This window comes from Oryx dammah, unplaced genomic scaffold, assembly GCF_014754425.2.
Source record: "Oryx dammah isolate SB20612 unplaced genomic scaffold, SCBI_Odam_1.1 HiC_scaffold_2, whole genome shotgun sequence".
NCBI classification, from domain to species: domain Eukaryota; kingdom Metazoa; phylum Chordata; class Mammalia; order Artiodactyla; family Bovidae; genus Oryx; species Oryx dammah.
The window spans coordinates 89,392,404-89,416,845 of NW_024070186.1; the positions used below are offsets into that span (position 1 = coordinate 89,392,404).

Consider the following 24,442-nt stretch of genomic DNA (forward strand, 5'->3'; position numbering starts at 1 on the left):
AATCTGGGGTCTGCCAAAGTCAGCTCTCCCTCTGCCCAGGGGCGCTGGGGCTGCGACTTTGGACAGCAGAGAACAGCTCTGCCACTCTAGCTCCTGCCAGCCCTTCCCCTCCCACATCCTAGGCCCTGGGAATTCAGTAAACAGAGACCACAAGCCTAGGAGGCTTCTGTTAGAAATTAAAAGCAGGTGGTTTTTTTCTTTCTTTTTTGCTTGTTTGGCTGGAGGAACTGCTTGTTCAGGGCTCCCTCTCCCAGGACAGGTAGGCAGTTCATGTTTATACATGTGACCCAGAAATATGTAATGAACCACACTCTGGGGCTGACATTGCCTGGATGTGAAGGGTATCTTTCCTCCCCAGTTGCTCTTCAGTGGCTGGGAGGGGTCTCAGGAAGTACAGGCTGAGTAGATGCAGGGGAAGGAGGCCTCCTGGGTGGGGACAGCTCTGTCCTCATGCCAAGGGCTCTTGAGAACACGAAATGTCCTCTGGGGCCCTGAATTGAAGCTGTGTCCCCCAAACATCTTTCCACAATAGAGCATGAGCGATGCTACAGGGAAACAAGGAAGCTGCCTGCACAGGGGTGGGCGGAGGGTAGCAAGTAAAAAAGGGGATGTCCCAGGTCCTCGAGACAGTGGGATAAAGAGGGAAAAAGCACACATAGCTTTTGAACCAGGAATGGGGGTTCCAGTCTCTGTCTGCCACATCCCAGCAGCAAGTCATAGAGGACTTTGCAGGGTTGCAGTGGGAAGGTGACGTTGTTCTTCTGCAGCTAAGGTTGGCAGCCTCTCTGCTTCCCATTCATTTAAGGAACATCTGGTATATAACTGAGGCATGTTTCCTGTCTCCTACTCAGGGCCTGGGGTGGGACTGAGGGTCCTCCATGGCCACTCGCATCTCCCCAGCTGACCTGGGGGAGGAAGGGCGGGGGAGGCCCCAGGCCAGAGCTGCATGGGGATGATGGGGGACGAAGGGGTTGTTACTCCAGGCCTCCTCGACCCGAGCAGGTGTGGAGGGTGTTGGGCCAAGAGGATGTCTCTGGGTAAGGAGGTCTGGCAGCCCTGCTGGCCCACAAGGACATTGTGAGAGGAACCCTACCCTGCAGGCCGTGGCTGGCCATCTCCCAGCTCTCTGTCTCCTCCAGCCCGGCTACTGCCTGCCCTGGCTGTGAGTGACACAGCTGTGTGATGTCTGTGTGCTCCTCCCACAGGCCACAGAGTGGGCCTCCAACGAGGACACGCGCCGCTCCTGCCAAAGCAAAGGGAAGACTGAGGTAGGTGGCCTTGGTAGGCAGGGGCCTGGCTTGGAGCTGGCAGGAGGCCCATGGTGGCGGGGACAGAGGGTGACTGTGCGGGCACCTGTGTGGGAGACCCGGCCTGGATGGGCCAGGGGCTCCTGGTGTAGTCAAGAAGGCAGCCTGAGCATCTGAGTGGGCGGTGAGGCAGAGAGCTGGGCTGGGAGGGAGGGATGGGGGAGGGGGACAGCCACAGATGCTCCCTCCACTTTGGAGAGGGGTGCATCTGGGGCAGAGCAATGCTCTCGAATATTTGTGGCACAGTGGAGTGGGAAAAACACCTAGCTCCGCAGTTGGAGAGCTTGTCCCTCTATTGCTTCCCTTTTTTTGCTTCAGGAGGAGTGTCAGAACTATGTACGAGTCCTGATTGTCACTGGCCGGAAAGTGTTCATGTGTGGGACCAATGCCTTTTCCCCAGTGTGCTCCAGCAGACAGGTGGGGGCTGCATGGGGTCAGGCAGACAGAGGGGGACACCAAGAGGTTCTCTCACTCAGGCACATAGCCTCAGGATGGAGCTGCCAGTCAGCACATAAACGAAAAAAAAAGGATGCCCAGTTAGATTCGAATTTCAGATTAAAAACAGACAGTATTTTGGTATAAGTATATCCCATGCAAGATTTGGGATATACTTAGCTAAAAACTATTCATTGATCATCAAAATTCAACCTCACCTTGGAGGGTCCTAACTCTGGGAACAGCCACTGCCCTCCATAATGACTGCTCCCTCAGAGGGACTGTGGGGGACAATGAGAAGGAGGTGGGGTGAAGGAGAGGTCCAGAGAGACCAGGGACCCAGGAGAAAGCAAAATTCCAGGGGAAGAACAGGCAGCCACAGGGTCTCAGGAAAATAGCCCCATCTCCCCATTGTCCCCAGGTGGGGAACCTCAGCCGGACGGTGGAGAACATCAATGGTGTGGCCCGCTGCCCCTATGACCCACGCCACAACTCCACTGCCGTCATCTCCTCTCAGGGGGAGCTCTACGCTGCCACAGTCATCGACTTCTCAGGTCGAGACCCCGCTATCTATCGCAGCCTGGGCAGCCGGCCACCACTTCGCACCGCCCAGTATAACTCCAAGTGGCTTAATGGTAAGCAGACCCAGCCCTAGGGGCTCCCCTGGTTCTAATCCAGCCAGCCCACCCTGACCCCCATCAGTTTCCTTCCTGCCCAACCAGGGTAGGGCAGACATTTGTGCAAGGACCACAGCAAGTCACAGATGGACTCTGGATGAAATCACGGATGTCCTGAGGATGCAGAGCAGGTGGAGGGCAGATTATGAGGGGAGAGAGAGAGTTAGGAATTGATGAGGAGGAAAGGTTACAGGAAAGAAGAGATTAGGGGATGGTATTAGGAGTTTCTTGCCCTTTGGAGTTGAATCCCTGATTCTCCACTAATGAGCTGTGTGACCTTGAGCAAATGCTTGACTTCTCTGTGCCACAATGGTCTCATCTGTGATATGGGGACAATCGTAGTATGTACCTCATAGCTTGTTAAGAGGATCCAATGGGCTAATCCATATAAAGTACTTACCAGTGTCTGGAGCACCGTGAGTGCTCAGTCGTACATGTCAACTATCGTTGTAACTGCACTTTGTGTTGGGGGTGGGAACAGGGTTAGCGCCCCCAGGTCACCAAGCTGGCGGGGGCTGTAGGATGCCCATCTAAGGAAATGGAAGTGGTCGAGTGCTCCCAGCTCTGTCTTCTTCCTCCCTCGTGGCCTGACCCACCTCTTGTTCCTCTTCTGTCCCCAGAGCCAAACTTTGTTGCAGCCTATGATATCGGGCTGTTTGCATACTTCTTCCTGCGGGAGAACGCAGTGGAGCACGACTGTGGACGCACCGTGTACTCTCGGGTGGCCCGCGTGTGCAAGAACGATGTGGGAGGCCGCTTCCTGCTGGAGGACACTTGGACCACGTTCATGAAGGCCCGGCTCAACTGCTCCCGCCCGGGTGAGGTCCCCTTCTACTACAACGAGCTGCAGAGCGCCTTCCACCTGCCCGAGCAGGACCTCATCTACGGGGTCTTCACCACCAACGTGTGAGTCCCTGCCTTCCCTCCTACCCTCCCCTGGATGTCAGGGACCAGTTCTGACCTGCCTTCACAGCCTGGTGGCCTCGGGCAAGTCCCTGTCTTCGTTTCTCTTTCTGTAAAATGGGGATGGCTGTGCCTTCTGCCCTGGGTCCTTTGAGGATTTTGTGGCTCACTGCCTCTTGAGAGGTGAGCACTTGTTCTGGGTTGCTGTGATGGGCAGGCCTAGGCCAGATGTGAGGAAAATAAAAGGAGCTGGATTGTGACACCATGAAAGAAGAACTTGCTGGGGATGAAAGTGCAGCAGGCTGCCTTTGATGAGGGAGTGACAGCCCTGGGAGGGTCCTCCAGCTGCCCACAGGAGACGCTCAGAGAGGACTCTACCCTTCCAACTTCAGGATGCCATGATCCCACTAAATCTAACCAGCAGAGTCTTGTTGCAATCCTGACTGCCCTGGAAAACACAGGCTGGGAATTAGAAGGGCAACCCCCCCACTGAGATCATGAGTCTGTCCTCCACTGCCTCCTTCTGTGTATAGGCTGATCCATTCAGGTGACTTTTGTACAGAGAATGCTGAATGGGCAGCAAAGACCGAGAAATGAATTTGCTGTCCAGCATGCTGAGGGGGGTTCTCAGTAAGGACATCAGAAACACAGGAAGCAGAGAGTGGTGTTTGCTTACCTAGGGCCCAGCTAGCAGCACTGGATGAGAGCCAGATTAGCCACAGAATGGATGGTTTAGGGGATGGATGGGGGAAGGGAAAGCAGGGAAGCTGGAACAGAGAAGCCATCCAAGCTAGGGGACAGACATGCGACACAGCCATGTGCTGGGAGCCGGGAGCTGACAGCTGGGACTTAGTGACCAGTCCACCGTCAGCAGTAGAAGGTAGGCAGCTGTGAGCAAAGGGCAGGAGTCATGGGTAAGGCATCAGGGGAAAATAGTAATGTTAGTATAAACCACAAATTGTTTATGTATTGTGCACCTTCTCCATGTCCCAGGTTCTTGTCAAATGGAGGAAAGGCTGGGAGACAGGCCAGTGAGCAAGAGCAGACCTGACCCTGCCTATAAGGAGCTTACGTTCTCGAGAGGGTCGTTATTAAATGCCCAGTTTTAACTGCAAGAAAATCTCCAGAGGAAAAGGGCAGTGTGCAGAGAAGCTATGATGACTACGGAGGGGTGATGATCAGGGAAGGCTTCCTGTAGGAAGTGATATCTACAGGATGGCTGGGAATTAACGAAGGGACAGGAGCATTCCAGTCTGAGGGAACAATATGCGCAAAGTTTCAAGGTGGGAAAAAATGTTTGAGGAACTGAGAGGAGACCTGTGTGGCAGGAGCCTGGTGGGTGAGGAGGAGAAAGACACGAGAGTTGGCTGAAGGGCAGGCATGGGCGGATTATAGACGGGAGGGCCTTGTAGACTGCTTTAAGGGTATTGATCTTTATCCTAAGGGTAAGGAGAAGTTATTGGAGGGTTTGAAGCAGGACAAGGGCTAGCTCAGATGTGCATTTGGCAAGTCACTCCAGTCGCCACGTGCAGGATGGATTAGAGGAAACCGGCCATGCTGCAGGGACAGTGTGGTGTCCTGGAAGAGTAGGGGCTGCGACCAGGCCGTGGGGGGGTGGTGAAAGGCACATATTTGGGAGAGGGACTAAGTGCAGAGAACAGCCTGGTAACATTTGGTGTACTGGTATCCTCTCTCCAAACTGTCCACATCAGACTCAGAGAAACATTTATTTCTATGACTGAAAGGGATCTGAGAGGTCATCTGGCTCCAGGTGTTGAGCTGCAGCATAGAACATTGGTTTGGTAACCAGGTTGTTGTTTTTATTTTTTTAATAAAATAAGAAAACAGAATTGACTGGGAAAAATCAGAGTATAATGTATTTAGTAAGGTGATACATTGTTTCATGAAAACGCATTGCAAATGTGTATGTCTATAGTATGTGTGTCATACTGAGTTGTCATATAAAATGTATTTCTTATGGTGGACCATGAACTAAAATGTTTGAAAACTATTGACTTTATTTGCCCTCCCCCTGAATAAAGGAAGGGGATGAGAAGCACGGAAGGATCCACCAGTTTTTCTCAGCCATGGCTCCTTTTTTCCTGGGGGGTTTCCAGAGCATAAGGACCATGTTTCCTCCTTCTGTGAGATCCCTGTGATACAGAAGGCCCAAGACTCAACTAGGTGCTTAGTAAGCCTTGGAGCTGTGCCACACTGACTTGACAGCTGGAGGTTGGATTTAGGGGAGGGTGCCGAGGCCTGCAGAGAAGGCAGCATCCCACCATCTCTTGCCTTTCAGAAACAGCATCGCTGCATCTGCTGTCTGCGCCTTCAATCTCAGTGCCATCTCCCAGGCTTTCAATGGCCCGTTTCGCTACCAGGAGAACCCCAGGGCTGCCTGGCTCCCCATTGCCAACCCCATCCCCAATTTCCAGGTACCGCTTCTCCTCCCCTTTCCCTCCCGTCACATACCACCCTCCCCCAGACTATCAGCCACAAGCTGATGCCCAACCACGTAGTGTAACCGCCAAATGTGTCCCTGCTGGTCTGTGCCCATCTGTGGGGTCTGCAGGGGTTCCCTAAGAGGGTGGTAACCTCAAGACTGTGGAGCGAGAAAGGAAGAGTGGATGGGATGCAGAGCAAGGCGGCCTGCTCTGAGCCATCTCTAAATGTGACCCCTCACCTCCTGACAGGGAGGGAGGTTGGACCTCAGCCCTCCTCAGTATAGGGGACCAGGGGTGTGGGGCACACTCACAAGCTGTCTGGCCAGGAGTTTGCTCTCAGTCTACCCAGCATGGGTAGTGATGCCCAGAAGGTCTCTGAGTACCAGGACTGGTCAGAGCCTAGACAGGGTGGTATGAGCATCCCCAGTGTGTGATGGAGAAGCAGGAAGAGCCACAGGACAAAGAGAAATACAGATGGTTGACTTTCATATCCGTCCAACTTCCTGCCTAGGGGACAGAACGGAGCAGGGAAAGACCTCAGGCTTTTCAGTCATACAGTCCTGACCCAGATCTAGCCCTCTCTATGTGTGACCTTAGGCAAGTCACTCAACCTCCTTGAGTCCCTTTATCCTGATCTGGCACATCGGGATAATACCACCAACCTCATAGATACGTTGGAGGGTTGACATGCACCTGACCAGGGTCCCTAGAATGATACGCACCTGACGTGCTCTGTAAATGACAGTTGCCCTCCAGCTTTGGTTTAGAAGGGGTAAGAACCTTGAGATGAGAGGGACAAGGCAGAGGGCAGGCAGGGTTTGGCCCAACGTGGGGGAGGGGCACCGACAGCGACAGCATGAAATAACAGGACACTTGTTATCCGCACTCATATGATCAGGTTTTGGATACTCAAGCCCCCTTTTCATCTCCCTGCCCTCTCCACCCCTGGTACTTCCCTCCTCCCCCATTTTCCCAGCTTCACTGTCCCTTAGTTCCCCAAGATGAGGTATCTTCCTGGAAGAGGGTGCAGGACCCTTAGCGGGGATGTTGGGGGTGGGGAGCAGGGGTTGGAGAATCAGGGACCCGGGATCACGGCAGCGCGGCGGCGGGGCACGCGTGACCCGGCTCCCCGCCGCAGTGCGGCACCCTGCCGGAGGTGGGCCCCAGCGAGAACCTGACGGAGCGCAGCCTGCAGGATGCCCAGCGCCTGTTCCTGATGAGCGAGGCTGTGCAGCCGGTGACACCGGAGCCTTGCGTCACCCAAGACAGCGTGCGCTTCTCACACCTCGTGGTGGACCTCGTGCAGGCCAAGGATACGCTCTACCACGTGCTCTACATCGGCACGGGTGAGGCCGCCCTGCCCCGCCGGTGCTCCGGGTGGGAGTGGGTGGAGGGGTGGGCGACTGGGCTGCGAAGTTCCGGGGCCACCCTGAGGTTCAAGGCCACCCTGATCTGGCCCCTCCAGAGTCGGGCACCATCCTGAAGGCACTGTCCACGACGAGCCGCAGCCTCCGCGGTTGCTACCTGGAGGAGCTGCACGTGCTGCCCCCCGGGCGCCGGGAGCCACTGCGCAGCCTGCGCATCGTACACAGCGCCCGCGCGCTCTTCGTGGGGCTGAGCGATGGCGTGCTGCGCGTCCCGCTGGAGAGGTGCGCCGCCTACCGCAGCCAGGGGTGAGTGGGCACCGTGCCACGGCGGGCGGGCTGGCGAGCCGGATTCCCAGCGCCGATCTCTGTCGATCTCACAGGGAACTGGAGATCCAACAGGTGGAGCTTCGGGGTCAAGGTCCCCCTGGGGTGGCATCCTGACGCAGTCACGGATTGTGTGCCTTTGGACAAGTCACTTAACTTCTCTGAGCCGTGGTTTCCTCCTCATAAATCTCTGCAGGGTTTTTGTGAAGGTTGGGATAATCTGGGCAAACCACTTATCACTCTCCCTAGGGGGACGATGTGTTGAGCACAAGGTGATGGCTGTTGTTATTCCTGTTGTTAAGCCCATAGTGAAAGCCTGGCGGCCATCTCCAGCCGATTTACTCTCTCTTCAGTTTAGAGAGGGGCCTTATCTTTGAAACCGCAGCACTTACTACCCAGATGTGAGGGCAGATGGGAGGCTATGCTCCCCAAGCTTGCCTTCTAACATCCCCACTTAGAAGAGGCAGAGAGATCTGGCGTGGGTAGGGTGGAGGTGAGGAGCCAAGTGGAGACCCAACATGCCAGCTGCTCCTGCCATCAGTTCTCCAAACCTTAGCTTCTAGTGGATCCATAACTTTGACAACAATGACACTGGCATTTAAGGGGGAAACAAAACCTGTCCCAAAGCCAAACACAGACGTATCTCAGACTCCTAACCGCCGGAGGCTACCCTGAGCTGCCCCCCCCCATTATGGAGATAAAAAAAAATTGCCTGCAGCTGGTATAGCCAAGGCCCCGTGGGCTCCTGTGGCCTTTGCAACACAGGGACCTCCTGGCTGTGCCCATCTGTTCTCAAGATTTGGGAGACAAATGGCATGCCTGCTGCCAACGGTTGTTTTTCAGTCCTGGTAGAGGGTGCTAGGAACTGAGGATGGGCCTGGAGGGCTGGGGAGGAGGCTGGAAGGTCATGGGTTGACAGGAGGTGGGGCTGGGGGTGGGCTGGGAGTGGAAGGCAGAGGGCAAACACCCAAACTTCCCTCAGTCTTAATGCAGGGCTCCATCAACAAAGCACCAAATGTGCTAAGCCCTCCCGTGCTCAGAGTTCTTTGCGGGCTGTCGGCGTGAGAAGAGGGAGGCCAGATGAAACAGGCCTGGAACACTTGTTTCTCTTAGGGCTCTGGTTGGTGAGAGAAGCCTTGATGTTAATCTGACTGATGTGTGGGCAGAGACTGGGGTATAATGCAAGGGACTTGAATGGTGGAATTGGATACACCTGGGGCTCCACCAGCTGTATGATCTTGAGCAAGTTACTGAACCTTTTGAACTTTGGCTTTCTCAGTGGGAAAATAGGGGGAAATTGTGATGAAGCAATTTAATTTTCCACTCTAGTATTCTTGCCTGGAGACTCCCATGTAAAGAGGAGTCTGACAAGGTACAGTCCATTGGGTCGCAAAGATTTAGACGTGACTGAAGCAACTAACACACACTGAGATACCAGGGGATAGGACTTGAATGCATGAATTTGGGGAGATGGAGATACAGTTTAGGCCATAACAGCTGAACAGATCTTCAGACATTCAGTTTTCCCACCTCTGCTGCTACTGCTGCTAAGTTGCTTCAGTCATGTCCGACTCTGTGTGACCCCATAGACGGCAGCCCACCAGGCTCCCCCGTCCCTGGGATTCTTCAGGCAAGAACACTGGAGTGGGTTGCCATTGCCTTCTTCAATGCATGAAAGTGAAAAGTGAAAGGGAAGTCGCTCAGTCGTGTCCGACTCTTTGCAACCCCATGGACTGCAGCCTACCAGGCTCCTCTGTCCATGGGATTTTCCAGGCAAGAGTACTGGAGTGGGTTGCCATTGCCTTTCCCACCTCTAACATGTACAAAATCAGCTCCAGGAGGTACTGGAGAATCAGCTGGATAAAGTATGTAAGAGTATACTGTTCAGAGTTCAAGCACGAAACACACCTCGGTAATTATTCCTGCAGGTCAAGGACCCATTTTATGTCCATAGGGTTGCAAAGAGTCAGACACTACTGAAGTGACTTACGTGAAGTCGCTCAGTCGTGTCTGACTCTTTGTGACCACATAGACACCAGGCTTTTCCATTCATGGGATTTTCCAGGGAAGAATACTGGAGTGGGTTGCCATTTCCTTCTTCAGGGGATCTTCCCAACCCAGGGATCGAACCTGGGTCTCCTGAATTGCAGGCAGACGCTTTACCATCTGAGCCACCAGGGAAGTGACTTAAGACGCATGCTATTTAATTTTGGCAAACGAACTGTAAGGATTGGGAATAATGCTCACGAGGTGCCTAGTCCAGCAAGTGAGTCATCGTTGGTAACTACTTGTCCTAGTTCCTTTTTTTATCTCTGCGAATGCATTTAGGGGCCATCAGCCTCCTGGGCTCTCTGGAGTCTCAGGATCTGTGACATTGAATACAGACAGCACTGCTTGGCAATGAATCATGGTGTTTCCTTCATATCTTGTCTTCTTTAACTCTTGTGTCATTATTAAACTTTTCACATGTACCCTGTTCTTTAAGGGGATGTAAATCCTTGAAGGTAAACCCAGTGTCCCAGTATTTTCTATACTCTACCCGGGGGGTGACACCCAGCCCCAGGCAAAGTGGCCTTCCACACGTGGCTGATCCTGAAGTTGATTGATTGTTTGGCCTTGAGAGGAGGTTGGTGCAGGAGAGGAGTGGGACTGGAAAGTGGGTTGAGGCCAGCTAAGAATGCCAAGGGAGGATTTTGACTTGAATTCTGTGACTGGGGGCACTGAAGTGGTCTTTGAGCAGGGGAGTAGAGTGATGGGCAGTGTGAATAGGTGTTTTACAAAGATCAAGCGGACAGTGGCGAGTAGCAGTGTCGCAGGGCAGATGGTTGGCCAGTGTGAGCTGCTGTGGCTCTGGGCCAGATATGATGTAATGCGAGCTGCAGTGGAATGAAAGGGAGGATGATGCCAGTTGTTTCCCCATGCACGTGGTGCTGCAGCCAGGGGACAGGGAGGTCGCGGAGCATGGCCGGGTGGAACAGAAAGACAGATGTCAGTTCGGAATCTAATACTTTTGATAAGAGGCCTTGGTGTGTACAGTAGAAACTCTACTGTACTGCTGCAGGTGGATGTAAAACGTGAGGTCTCATTAATGAGAAGTTAACAGGATGAACAGAGTAAGCCCGTGCCGCCAGCAGGCTGTGCACTCCAGGAGTCTGGGAGCCACCTGCCCATCACACTGTATCAGAATGTGTACTGGAACGAGGCAGTTTGTCACAGGGTTCTACTGTGTTCCACGACAGACATTTCTTTCCTTTTTCCTCATTTCTTCCAAAGCTGGCAAGAAGCTGAGGACAGGTAAGCAGAGGCCCCTTCAGGCCCCCTCCTCTGTCCAGAATCCAGGGGCTTGTCTCTAGATCCCTCCTTTCACTCAGGCAAACTTCAGTCCCATGGGGCATGACCAGGACACTGAGCTGACCACAGGGAGAGCAGGGCTCACAGGAGAAGGAGCAGAGGGAATGAATGCTGACTAGCTCTACGAAGCAGTGTTTTATGCCTGAAGAACAGCCCCCTTCCTCCTTCATGCCACCCTGGAGTGAAGGGCCTGTCTTGCCAGCTTATCCCAACCTCCCTCCCTGGCAGAGGGTCTGGACTCCCTCCACTGCCATTTTAAGTAATGACCACTTGCTCCCAAGCTCCACCGTGGACAGCTCCCATTGTGAAACTATGGCTACACGGTGTTGGAATCGGCCTCCTTGTAAATTCCACCATCCATCTTTGTCCTGCTTCTGAGCCCATGGAATGAACCTGTTCCCTTTTGTAATGACTGCTTGAGACACTGCAGTAAAAAAAGACATGGTGATATATTATTTGTCTGATGGCTAACTTTATGAAAGAAACTCTTAACTGCCACCCATTCCTGCCATCAGAGACACACTTTAACTCTCATCTGCTTGGAGCTTTAATTTTCTTAAGGACATTCTCTGCTCTGGAAGCTTTGAAGTGGCCTTTGGTCAAAAGCAGCAAATGTGGACAAGCAAAGAGCTCAGGCACTGGTGCCAGGGGAGTCTTGCAGGTCCCCTCGGGCAACCTGGGCCAGGGCAAGGCAGGTGTGTCCGTGGAGAATCTGCTCTCCTTTCTTCTCTGGGAGGACTGAGTGCAGGAGAGGCAGAGGGTGAGGGATCCTGACTGAGGGGCTGGGGCCAGCATCTACTCTGTGTGTTTCTTTGCTCTTTATCCTGTCACAGGTTAGAAATACAGGATACCTCATCTCTTGACTCGGGAACCCTGACAAAAGTGGCCCTGGAACAGCAATTAAATATTTCAAAGACACCAGTGCCTGGGCTTACTCCAGTCCTGAAGGCCCAGAAATAGGAGGGGTTTTGTTTTGCTTGCTTAAGCTGTTTTAAAAAATCCCCAGGAGATTCTAGTCTGTACTCAAGACTGGGAACAACTGTTCTAGAACTGGTTAGGCCCTAGATGAAAGAAGTAGCACGAGGCAAACTGCATTCCTCCAGAATCTTCTGTTTTTACCTTGTATAAATCAATTCAAATTTTCTTCTCTTATCCATTCTCTCTTCTAGCATATGGTTGTTTTTGATGGGTAGAATCATATTATTAATCACTAGTCATGGCCAGTTCTCTTTTTATTATTTGATCTGTACTGCTTGTGGAGTACCATGTCAGTGCTTCTTGAGTTTGATACCCATTTCTGAGAACTGAGGCAAATACACTCAGGAATGGGCTTTACTGAGTTCTGATTGACTGAATCTGCTCACAGCAAATTTGGCCCAAACATCAGCGGGTAAGCAGAACCTCAAAAGCACCGGTTGCTGGGACTACTTTTGCACATGTATTGTATTTAGTCCCATGACGTCTAGTTTGACTCATTTGCTGGTGAAACACCCCCAGACCAAACCATTGATCCTGAATAAAAACATGAGCACCTGTATATTGTATAATTTACACAAATTGTCCTTGAGAGAACAAAGTGGAAACATAGCAACATAGCAACAGATGAGCTTTCTGGATTTCCAGGTGGGCCATGGTGTGCTTACTGGCAATCAGCAAGGCTGGCAGTCACTGAAACCCCAGGCACTGTCTCACTTATATGAGGTCATAAGTTACTGGAGCAAGAGATAGCACTGTCTTTGATCTCCTCTGGCAAGGAGGGGAGCCCCACCCTCTTCTTTATAAGGTCTTCGTATAACTTCTTTTCTCTCTGGAGCCTGATATGGCCTACTGAACTCACCGAAAATAAAGAACTCCCCTGACAGGTGATTTTCCCTGAAGCTTCAAGAGAAAAGGAAGATTCTACCCTAGAGACACGAAAAGGGGCAGCCCCTTGACTCCTTTGTGTATCCCTTCAGTGCCAGACAGCCTTTGGCCAATGGAAAATCCCTCTGCGGACTCAGGTCGTGGCCTGGGCTCCCCCACCCTCTTTGTCATGCAGCACCTCCCTCACTCCAAGCCTCTTCTGCTTTCTAACCTCCTATTTCTGCTCCACTCTCAGTGCGCTCCTGGATTGTCTGCAGCAGGCCCACTGCTGTGGAGCAGCCAGGCCTTGTCAGAGGGAGTGGAAGTTGGGGAAAGAAAAGCAGAAGGGACCCAGGGTATCCCCTGAGATTGGCGGTGGGCTCTCTGGGTGTTGGAGGGAACTACCTTCAGGCTTCAGAAGCTGAGATTGTGTTTACTTAGCAATGGATAGCACATCCTGATTCCCTAAGTCCCATACTCTTTTCCTCCCTCCTTGAAGTCTTATTGGTAGAGATACAATTTTTTGTTGTTAAAAACTATAGAGGATACAATGACTAATTCAGAAGGAGAAAGGAGTGAGAGGAGCCTAGGATGTGAGAAGTGGGGGCTTTGAGGTGTGCATCGGTGTGTGAACCGTTCCTCTCCTGGCTTACTGCAGATCGACGAGATCAGCCTGCCTGGGAAGGGGGACCTGGGATGTGACCTCTGCCCCATCCCAGTTTGAGCTTATTCTTATGATGTTAGTGCACTGGACTCTGGGCCCTGCCACTGAGCAGCACAAACATGTGGATGTCCAGGTGACCCTGGATTATGTCCCCTGCATCTATGCTTTAAGGCATGGGCCCATGGGTGTGTGAAGTCAGATGCAGCCTCTAGCTGGGACACAGAAGTGCAAGGGGAAGAGTGTGGTGGTGGTGGTGGTGGTAGGGGGTGCCTAGATTCTAACCCCAGCTCAGTTCAGTTCAGTTCAGTCGCTCAGTCGTGTCTGACTCTTTGCGACCCCATGAATCGCAGCACGCCAGGCCTTCCTGTCCATCACCATCTCCCGGAGTTCACTCAGACTCAGTCATGTAAAATTTGTATGATCTTCGGGAAATACCTCTTCCCTTCTCTGTGATTGTTTCTTTCTTTGTTTAACAAAAAGGTTGTATTATGGATGCCCACGATTCCCAACCTGGCTCCCAGTAGAATCATCCATAATCTTTTAAACCCCCTACCACTCACCCAGAGATTCTGGGAGTCTGGGATGGGCCCAAGTATCAGTACTTTCCAAAAAGCTCCTTTAGTGATTCTGATGTGCAGCCAGGTTGAGAACCACTGGTTCAGATCACCTGTAAGGTCCTTTCCGTCCCTATAATCATAGCGTCTGGCAGGGAGTACTGCCTCTTTGGGTTTCTGCTCACCACATCTTCGCCTGTGGCCCTAGATGTGCAGTGTGGAACCCCTAACTCAGGCAAGTACTCAGGCTCAGTAGTTTCTTGGTTAAGTGTGCGGGCTCTGGAGGGTAAGAGTGTGAGTCCAGGGTTAGCTCTGGTTTTCCTCCATATAACATGGGGATAATAACAGTACCTTCCTCACTGAGTTGTTGCATTAATTCATACTTGTAAAGTGTTTAAAATGATGCCTGGCACACAGTAAGTAGTCAACGAACTTAGTTACTATTGTGGAAGACACCTGGATGAGAGGGGTGTCCAGAGAGGGGTGTCCAGAGAGTAGTGTCCAGGCATATTCTTGGGATGCAGACGAGGGTGGGAGTCCAGTGGGCTTGAGGCTCTGGACCTCTGTCTGGCAGGGCCTGCCTGGGGGCACGGGATCCGTACTGCGGCTGGGATGGAAAGCAGCAGCGTTGCAGCACTCTTGAGGACAGCTCCAACATGAGCCTCTGGACCCAGAACATCACAGCATGTCCTGTGAGCACCCTTTTGTAGCCCCTATCAGGGACCTCTTCCCCCGAATTCAGGCCAACTGTCCATCAGTGTCCCCACAGCCCTAGGACCTTGTGTCTTCCCTGCCCCTGCCTTGGGTGACAGAGTCCTGCTCCCGATGTGTGTCCACAGGTGCGAAATGTGACTCGGGATGGGGGCTTTGGCCCATGGTCACCGTGGCAACCATGTGAGCACTTGGATGGGGACAACTCAGGCTCTTGCTTGTGTCGGTCCCGAGCCTGTGACTCCCCTCGACCCCGCTGTGGGGGCCTCGACTGCCTGGGGCCAGCCATTCACATTGCCAACTGCTCCAGGTATGTGAGGATACAGGGCTTGCCCACGGTGGCCTTGGGATGGAGTAAGGGGAGTAGAGCAAATGGGGCTTCATCCCAGCCAGGTGTTTGCACTAAGGGACAGAAAATACTTCAGGGCTGTGTAGGAGACTGGAGAGGTGGCTGAGGTCCGAGGCAGGAAACGGGCACTGGGAGAGTTTCCACGCCAGTGGGAGAGAAGTGTCTGCCTGGTGGTGCTTTGCACACAAAGAGGAAGTCTGGATAGGCATGGGAGTCACTCCCAGACGATCTATAGCCTCAATAAGCCTTGCAGTCCCCAACTGGAAGGACAGCATGGGATGGCGGTAGCCACCTATCACTCTGAGCTTCTCTAAATGGGGGTTACGGTGCCCTCCCTGAAGATTGTTGGGAGGGTTAAATGAGTCTCTCTCTACATATATATATATATGTAGAGAGAGAGAGAGGGAGAGAGAGCTGCCTACTACCTGGGGACTCCCTAAAGTGGTTAAAATAAATAATCCATAATTCCAGACACTCTTAAAATAATTTTATATCCATTTATTAACTTAGCCATCACAACACCCTTATGGAGTAGGATACAATCAGTATCCTTACTTTAAAGATAAGAGTATGATGAAACACAGAAGATTTCGATAAATCGCCCAGCCTTAAAAAAAGCCAGTTAGTTGTAGAACCAAAATTTGTAAGGTCTGCCAGCCAACAAGACTGAAACAGAGGTCACAGATGGGAAAGGACTGCTTCTCTAGAGAAGATGTCCTTTGTCCCTGCAAGTAGAGGCCATGTCCTGTCTCTGTGCTCTAACCATGAGTACAGCCTGATGTCTAGAAGAAGGCTTCAGTCTATGTTTGAGGAATGAACAAATGGATGCAGGAGTGCGTCATTCCTGAGATGGTTTGGTTAGGAGCTATTCTATTTCCCGTGAATGGCACATCCTGACAACACAAAACTCATCTATGCAGATGTTATTAGATGGGCGAGGCTAGGACTCAGAGGGTCATTGTGTCTGCCCACTCTGGCCCCACCAGGAACGGGGCATGGACACCGTGGTCGTCTTGGGCCCTGTGCAGCACCTCCTGTGGGATCGGATTCCAGGTCCGCCAGCGAAGCTGCAGCAACCCTGCGCCGCGCCACGGGGGCCGCATCTGCGTGGGCAAGAGTCGGGAGGAGCGGTGAGCTAGGGTGTGGCTGGAGGTTTCCGCGACAAGCCAGCCCCGAGGTCCCCGACTTCCCGGGCCCCCCAGAAGGTGGTCTGGATTCTCCGGGTGATCCAATGGACCCTCGTTTCCCCAAGTTTCCCAAGTCTCACAATCCCAGTGACCTCTCATAGGAAAAGGAGGAGTAATGACTCCTCCCGTTCTGCACCTCAGGTTCTGTAACGAAAACACGCCTTGCCCGGTGCCCATCTTCTGGGCATCCTGGGGCTCCTGGAACAAGTGCAGCAGCAACTGTGGGGGCGGCGTGCAGTCGCGCCGCCGGACCTGTGAGAACGGCAACTCCTGCCCGGGCTGCGGCGTGGTGAGGGTCCGGCCGAGGCGGGGGCGGGCGCGGGATGCTTGGACCCGCAGCCCAGGGTAGGGCAGACGGGGCGGGGACGGAGCGCAGGGGCAGGCCAGGGTCTGCACGCCTGTGAAACAGCACCGGATCTCACCCCGAAGGAGTTCAAGACGTGCAACCCCGAGGCCTGCCCCGAAGTGCGGCGCAACACGCCGTGGACGCCGTGGCTGCCGGTGAATGTGACCCAGGGCGGGGCGCGGCAGGAGCAGCGCTTCCGCTTCACTTGCCGCGCGCCGCTGCCCGACCCCCACGGCCTGCAGTTTGGCCGGAGGAAGATGGAAACCCGAACTTGCCCGGCGGACGGCTCAGGAGCCTGCGACACTGACGGTACAGCCCCAGGGCGATGGGGGCGGGGAAGTGGGGGGAGGTGGAGTGAGAGCTGGGGGACGCGTGGGCGGGGAAGGGTTGTGGTTTGGAAGAAGGCTTAGGTGGTGCTAGTGGTAAAGCACATGCCTGCCAACGCAGGAGACGTAAGAGATGCTGGTTCGATCCCTGGGTTGGGAAGATTCCCTGAAGGGCATGGCAGCCTACTCCACGACTGAAGCGACTTAACATTTTGGCTAAAGCCAGCCCCCTCTATTCCTCCAGCCCTGGTGGAGGATCTCCTGCGCAGCGGGGGCGCCTCCCCGCTCATGGTGAGTGGGGGCTGGGCCGCCTGGGGCCCATGGTCCTCCTGCTCCCGGGACTGTGAGCTGGGTTTCCGCGTCCGCAAGAGAACATGCACGAACCCCGAGCCCCGCAACAGTGGCCTGCCCTGCGTGGGTGACGCTGCCGAGTATCAGGACTGTAACCCGCACGCTTGTCCAGGTAACTCTCCACAAGGAATCTTGCCCAGGGAACCTCTCGTCCAGGGAACTCCCAGGCATCCCCAGGCCTCAGCTCAAGCGTGGAGACCACTCCTCCCCGCCCACTCTGCACACGGGGCCCCAGAGCAATTTCTTTGGCCCCTGAGAATGGACACAGCAGCGACTCCCAGGGACCAGGCATTTCCTCACCCTCTGTGCTGCTGTTTTCTCTTCCCTAATGGGTTAGCCAGAGAAGGTGCTTAATTTGACATGGAGTTGGTTTGGGGGGTCTTCTCTGCAGCCTGCATTTCCCCTGCCTCCCCTGAGGGAAGGGGGCACTCCCTCACAGTGGGCTGTAGGGGTGGGGTGGCCCGGGCAGAGTGACCTCGGATGGGGAAAAGACTGTCTTGGGCCCTGCCTGCACCCGCGGCCCCTCTTCATACACCCCATGCCTTGCAGTGAAGGGTGCCTGGTCTTGCTGGACCGCTTGGTCCCCGTGCTCCGCCTCCTGCGGTGGCGGCCACTACCAACGCACCCGTTCCTGTACCAGCCCCGCGCCTTCCCCCGGCGAGGACATTTGTCTCGGGCTGCACACGGAGGAGGCGCTGTGTGCCACACAGGCCTGCCCAGGTACTGAGTGCGTCTGGCAGGATCTGGGGAGCAACTGTGGAGCCTGCCCATCCCCACTATGAGATCTGAGGAGTTAAATTCATCCCAACCCACAACCCACAGAAGGCTGGTCACCGTGGTCTGAGTGGAGTGCATGCACTGAGGACGGAGTGCAAAGCCGTGACAGGCACTGTGAGGAGCTGGTCCCTGGGCCCAGCGCTTGTTCTGGAAACAGCAGCCAGAGCCGCCTCTGCCCTTACAGCGAGATTCCCGGTGGGTCTTCTAGCCAGCACCTTCACACCCACCCTCTCTGCTCTGAGTCCCCAACTTCCTTCCCCTTCGGAACTATTCTGGGGGGTGCGGGATGAAATACCAGAGTGGGACGTTCACACACTTCGGGCCTTTGTCCCTTCTCATCTAGTGGATGGGCCAACCCTTCTTAGAGGTGAGGTTCGGGGGGAGGCAAAGGGGAGTGAAAGTCGACAGTCCCAGTCCCACAGGTTACCGCTGACCCAGGGGTCCTTCGAGAGAGACCTACTGAGCCCTAAGAGGGACCCATACCCTCCCCTCCCTGCCTCTGACACCCACTCTGCTTGTCTTTGTGCAGTGATCCTGCCTGCCTCCAGTGTAGATGAGGCCACCAGCTGTGGAGGTAAAAGGAACCTGCCCCAGCTCACAACGCTGCATTTCTACCCACCACCACCCCTACAAGGAGGAGGCCCACCTACTCCAAAATCTGGAGCTTACTTCTTGCTCTGGACATGCAGACCTTGTTGAGGTCCTGCAATGCTTTAGACCATATGTATGGGAGTCCAGGCAGTTCCGCCCTTGTCCCCCAACTAAGAAGTGGTTGTCTAGTCTGTATTCAGGAGTCACGCAACTCCACACCACTGGCTGCCTCTGACCCAAGCCACAGGTGGTCCTGTGAGACAGGTCCCTGGTGAAAAGGCCACTCAGCCCTCTTGTTTCTGATAGCTCTGGCCTGAAAGCCCTTTATGTCTCAGAGCCTCCTCTCAGAAGGCAGTTGGTGGGGGGTCTTCACAGTGGCCCTTTCCTTACTTCTGGCCTCTTGCTCTCCCAGGGTTCAGTCTCATCCACCTGGTGGCCACAGGTATCTCCTGCTTCCTGGGCTCTGGGCTGCTGACCTTGGTGGTGTACCTGTCCTGCCAGCATTGCCAGCACCAGTCCCAGGAGTCCACGCTCGTCCATCCCGCCACCCCCAACCACCTGCACTACAAGGGTGGGGGCACCCCCAAGAATGAGAAGTACACACCCATGGAATTCAAGGTGGGAGCCCTCCTGTAGAAGCAGGGGCTGGGTGAAGGGTGCAGGGGTCCTGGCCCTAAGCTGGGCATCACTGGGATGGGCTCTCAGAGGGGGCAGTGGTATTATAAACAGAACACAGTGTCAACAGCCAGAATGTTCTCTCATCGATGGGCTCCTGACTTCCTTGCCCCATCTCTCCTTTTCACCCTTTCCTCTCTGGTTCCTTCCTTCTCCCACAGACCCTGAACAAGAATAACCTGATCCCTGATGACAGAGCCAACTTCTACCCGTTGCAGCAGACCAACGTGTACACGACCACCTACTACCCAAGCCCACTGAACAAACACAGCTTCCGGCCTGAGGCCTCACCTGGACAACGGTGCTTTCCCAACAGCTGATATCACTGTCCTCGGGACTTGGGCTCCTTGCCTTCCAAAGGCACAGAGCAGGTGGCGATGGGACGGTGGAGCCAGTTTGGTGTTCTCCCTCTGCCATAGGCCAGGAACTTGCTGCCTTGCCTTGCGGGCGTCCCATCCGGCTTCAGAGAGCTCTGGCTGGCAGTGACCATGGGGGAGAGGGCTGGCTTCAGGCTGGCACGTGGCTGCAGTTCTGGCTCAGCCCAGGTCTCTCATGGCCTGCTTGCAACCCACCATCATGCTGATCTCCCCTGCCATGTCTGGGCTGTGGACCTGCTAGGCGTGTGAGGGAATTGGAGCGTGAGGCATCAGGAAGGCAGGCTCTTAGGTTTGGGCTGGAAATGATGGCCTGTGTGGCTCTCATGGGCTGAGTCTGCCCCTCTCTGGCTGGCCCCAGGAAGGGCCTGGGGCACATCCCGATTATCTTGGAAAGAAACTAATCTAATGGCCCTAATAGTTCTGGATTCTCTGCCCAGGGCTGGGCCATCGTGGTGCTGCCCCAGTATGACATGGGGACCAAGGCTGGCCCAGGTTGTCTACCTTCTAGCAGTCTGAACATGGCCCAGGGACATCCCTCCGGTCAGAGGCAGTGGGGACTAGGGGCTGGAGGCTGATCTTTGCTGAGAAGTCCTTTAATCTGGGCTGGCACATCCCTCAGCCTTTCCTTCAGAGTGCACGAATGGTAGCCCAGGAGCAAGAGAGGCAGGAGTCCAGCCCCCATGCTGCTCTGGAGACTGCCTTCCAGTTGCTGCTCAATGTAGCTGTTGGCTGAGACCTGCTTGGGAGTCTGTGCTGGCCCCTCATCTGTTCAGGAGCATACACACACGTACACACACAATCACAATCTGCTACAGCAACAAAAAGGATGTTAGGCTGTGGCATGATTAATTAAAGATGATACCCAGTCTCCAAATGTAACGTTGTCTTTGTGCATATGTTTGTGGGCTCTTCTTGGCATCGTCTGATCAATTAGGGTAATGCACTGGGGTAACAGATGGTCTTCTCATGGTGGGGCAGATGACCCAGGTAGAGTTTGACTTTAATAGAGGATAACTTGCCATTTGTGAATAAATCTCCACACACATGTTGCCCCAAACCCTTGTTGGAAAAGAGGTTATAGATAAACAAATTCACAAGTAGGGACACAGAAAACTCAAGGCAGTACAACAGGAAATTCCTGCCTGTTCCCTTAGCAGCACTATCAGGCTCCACGGTGGAAATATCTGAGTCCAGCAGGGGAGTATTAATGAGGGGTATTTTATGAGGTATTTACCCTGCTGAGTTTAATAAATCAAAATTGAGAAATGAGTAAGTCTGTGAGGTGGGGGAAGCCTGCTGTAGTTTTTGCTGGATTAAATCAAAATAGCCTCAAAGTCTCAGCCCAGGAAATCAGTGCTTCCATTTTGGATGAGACTGATGGACATGATAAATTTAGAGAGCAATTTCCTGACTTAATTGGCTGGATCAATTCTTACAGGATTCCCAGCAAAATCTACTTGTAGGTTAGGCTGTAAAGTGTGAGATCCTGGGGAAAGAGGAGGCAGAGAGTCTTGGGGAGGAGAGGGGGAGGAAGAAAGGAGCATTCCGGGCCCGTGTGTCTTGGAGAACTTTGTGCTCACCGGGACAAGAGCAACAGCAGTGGTCTCAGGCTGAGGCGGAGCCCAGTCAGAGCTCAGAGGACATACGAGCATTTCTGGGGATTCCTGCTCACCCTGTGAATGCAGGGGTCTGTGCTAGATCTTGGGGCTTTGGATTCCCTTGGACTTTGTAGAGACAGGGAAGTTCAAGAGTGTAAGGGCCCAGGGTGCCTGCTTCACAGGGGTCACTCATATGTGCCTGGTACTGTTCAGGTCTGGAGGAAGTAGTCATGGAGAATTCCTGTGGCATGCCCAGCCACTGGGACTGGAATGGCAACAGTGGGAGGTAAACCCACGTGTGTCATGGCAAAATACACACCACAGGTACATGCACACACACACACACACTGAATTCTTTGTTCGTAAACCCTGTTGTGTTTTTGGAGGCATGACCATTCATAACTCTGGAAAGGACCCACACTGCATGCAGCTAGCTTGCATGGATGGCACAGGCTACTTCATAGCCTGGCCCAGAACTGAGGAACACAGAAATGTGCTCCCCGATGAGGGTGTGATGCTCTCTGGCAGGTGCTTGAGGCCACATGAATGGCTGCATAGTGTCAGGGAGCTAAAGTGGGAAACAAAAAGGGGCTTCACTGGCTCAGCTGGCCCAGCAAGAAGCTCCAGCAAGAGGGAGGTTGGGTGCTCCAAGCCTTCTTGGGCCCTCTTGTCTCAAATTAACTGTGTGTTTGTGTGTGCATTTTCTTCTTATTAAAGTAATAGACTTTCACTGCGGAAAATTTAGAGAATTCAGGAAACCAAAAAGTACAATTAACAGTTATGTTGAAAAACAAAGCAGAGACTTGGGGAATGTAAATAAATGTGGTGTCTCAACATCACTCCAAGAATATAGAGAACAAAAAACAAAAGCTCTGCCACTATTTTCAATAAAACTAGGATGTATCTGTAATCCCAAATCATAATACATGAAGACAGAAAGCAGATGAAGGAATAGCAATCATCTAGTAGGGTGGATGTGGGTCAAACCTGAGCACTAAATTTCAGAAGGAATCAGAAGTCGGAAGAATAAAGTATCAGGGAAGGTGGGGTTAAGGTAGGAGCCTAAAAAGAGAGGGCTTGGTTCATTTCTCCAGGATGAAGAAATAGAGCTGGGCACCTTTTTCCTGTTAGGACAGATGAGATTTAGAACAAAAACCGGCCTCCTCTCTCTGGCGGCAGACACTGGCCATGTGGTGGACAGTTATTGGGACCCAGAGTACAGAGTTCTTGTCTCATAGCCCAATCCTTGAGCAGCTCAACTGTAACCCTTAAGCAGCCAAGGTTAGGAGCCCATTAACAATGCAAAGAGATCATATTCCCACATGGTCAGGGAGGTGAGGCCGTACACCTGGGCAAGTAACTGGGCTTCCCCCACTAGAGGTTGGATTCCAAGGCCTGGTTCCAAAGTCAGACAGCACAATTTAAGCCTCTATATTCAAGTTAAATTTTAGTTTGATTTAGCACATGTCACCTGGACAGAGACATGAGGATACTGACAGAGAGGATACTGACCAAACTTGCTTTGACATCTGGCAATGGACAGACTCTATTCCTCTAGTACCCATTCTGCTTATTCATTGTGTTGGAGAATGGGTGTTGGACAGACTGTCAAGGACTCTTGTCTCCAGCTTTACCTCTCACTACCTGTGTGATCTCAGCAAATCTCTTCCCTCTTTGGTTTCAGTTTTCTGGTCTGTGTAATGTCAGGGTTGGGCCAAGCATCCCTACCAACTTCTGTGATTCCTAGAGCTTTGGGAAAAATTCTTGCACATGGTGCTTTTTCCTCTCTGATGCTAGCCATGTGTTCCCGTGTTGCTTGGGCCCTGTCTCTGGGATCTCTAACTTGTCTCAGAGTGTGCTGTGCTACTCGGCGCTGGGTCATATTCAGAGGAAACCAGGTACCCTGAACCCACTGTCCTCATGCAGGAACCTGGGGAAATGTCTTTCTCAGTCTGCCATCCTTGATTCCTGGGCTCCAAGTTCCCCCCTTCTCTGAGGCAGATGAAGGTAGACAATGGATACACATGTATATAATGTGTGTTTGTATGTCACCAAAGCAAGGAGATCCAACCAGTCCATTCTAAAGGAGATCAGTCCTGGGGGTTCTTTGGAAGGAATGATGCTAAAACGGAAACTCCAATACTTTGGCCACCTCATGTGAAGAGTTGACTCATTGGAAAAGACTCTGATGCTGGGAGCGACTGGGGGCAGTAGGAGAAGGGGACGACAGAGGATGAGATGGCTGGATGGCATCACCGACTCGATGGACATGAATTTGAGTGAACTCCGGGAGTCGGTGATGGACAGGGAGGCCTGGTGTGCTGCAGTTCATAGGGTTGCAAAGAGTCGGACACGACTGAGCGACTGAACTGAACTGAACTGAAAGCTTGCCTTTGACCTTGTTTTTTGTTGTTTAGTCACTGAGTCATGTCAGACTCTTTGTGACCCCATGAACTGCAGAACACCAGGCTTCCCTGTCCTTCACTAACTCCTGGAGTTTGCTCAAACTCATGTCCACTGAGTCAGCATTGCTATTTAACCATCTCATCTTCTGTCAACCCGTTCTCCTCCTGCCCTTAGTCTTTCCTGGCATCAGGGTCTTTTCCAATGAGTCTGCTTTTCACATCAGGTAGCCAAAGTGTTGGAGCTTCAGCTTCAGCATCAGTCCTTCCAATGAATATTCAGTGTTGATTTCCTTTAGGATTGACTGGTTTGATCTCCTTGCTGTCCAAGGGACTTGATATTCAGCCAAAAATCTGTGAATTGACCTTCAGCCCCAGCTTTTGGAAGTTTAATTGTAACATGGGCGGAGCACATGCCTATTATCAGCCAGCTGAGATCTGCCTCTTCACCAGGGCCTGGGCACTGTGGGAGGACCCAGACTAGGTGCTGGATGAGTGTTCCCCCACGGGGTAACCGGCAGGCACAAGGACCCCCTGCTCTTAACCAGAATTGGACCTTGGAGGGTGAAAGTTGAGTCTTGGGGCCTTGTCCTTTCTTGTCAGAACAGAGAGTAACATTTGCTTGGTGGAGATGTAAAGGAACATCATTACCTGACCAGGACTGACCTGCAGAACAAAGGATCTGACACCGAGATGTTTGCTACAACTAACCATGCGTCTCCCTCACCTGTCCTAGGAAAGGGCTTTCTGAAAGCTTTGAGGGAGTCTAACCACGCCTCTCCCTCACCTTTCCTAGGAAAGGGCTTTCTGAAAGCTTTGAGGGAATCTAACCACGCCTCTCCCTCACCTGTCCTAGGAAAGGGCTTTCTGAAAGCTTTGAGGGA

The 24,442-nt window shown here is 53.0% G+C and overlaps 1 protein-coding gene across 1 annotated transcript in view; it reads left to right on the top strand.

Annotated features, from left to right (window-relative positions):
• The window catches only part of SEMA5B (semaphorin 5B), a 132,417-nt gene extending 111,980 nt beyond the window's left edge, over positions 1–20,437 (top strand). Inside the window, exons 5-22 of the mRNA XM_040250411.1 lie at positions 1,206–1,268; positions 1,626–1,724; positions 2,164–2,377; positions 3,040–3,325; positions 5,622–5,757; positions 6,905–7,112; positions 7,232–7,439; positions 14,443–14,560; positions 14,708–14,889; positions 15,915–16,058; positions 16,257–16,404; positions 16,545–16,770; positions 17,032–17,250; positions 17,688–17,858; positions 17,961–18,110; positions 18,445–18,489; positions 18,919–19,124; positions 19,343–20,437. Coding sequence (XP_040106345.1) covers positions 1,206–1,268; positions 1,626–1,724; positions 2,164–2,377; positions 3,040–3,325; positions 5,622–5,757; positions 6,905–7,112; positions 7,232–7,439; positions 14,443–14,560; positions 14,708–14,889; positions 15,915–16,058; positions 16,257–16,404; positions 16,545–16,770; positions 17,032–17,250; positions 17,688–17,858; positions 17,961–18,110; positions 18,445–18,489; positions 18,919–19,124; positions 19,343–19,501 — 2,982 coding nt within the window. The 3' untranslated portion in view covers positions 19,502–20,437. The remainder of the gene's footprint in view (positions 1–1,205; positions 1,269–1,625; positions 1,725–2,163; positions 2,378–3,039; positions 3,326–5,621; positions 5,758–6,904; positions 7,113–7,231; positions 7,440–14,442; positions 14,561–14,707; positions 14,890–15,914; positions 16,059–16,256; positions 16,405–16,544; positions 16,771–17,031; positions 17,251–17,687; positions 17,859–17,960; positions 18,111–18,444; positions 18,490–18,918; positions 19,125–19,342) is intronic.
• The last annotated feature ends 4,005 nt before the right edge of the window (positions 20,438–24,442 follow it).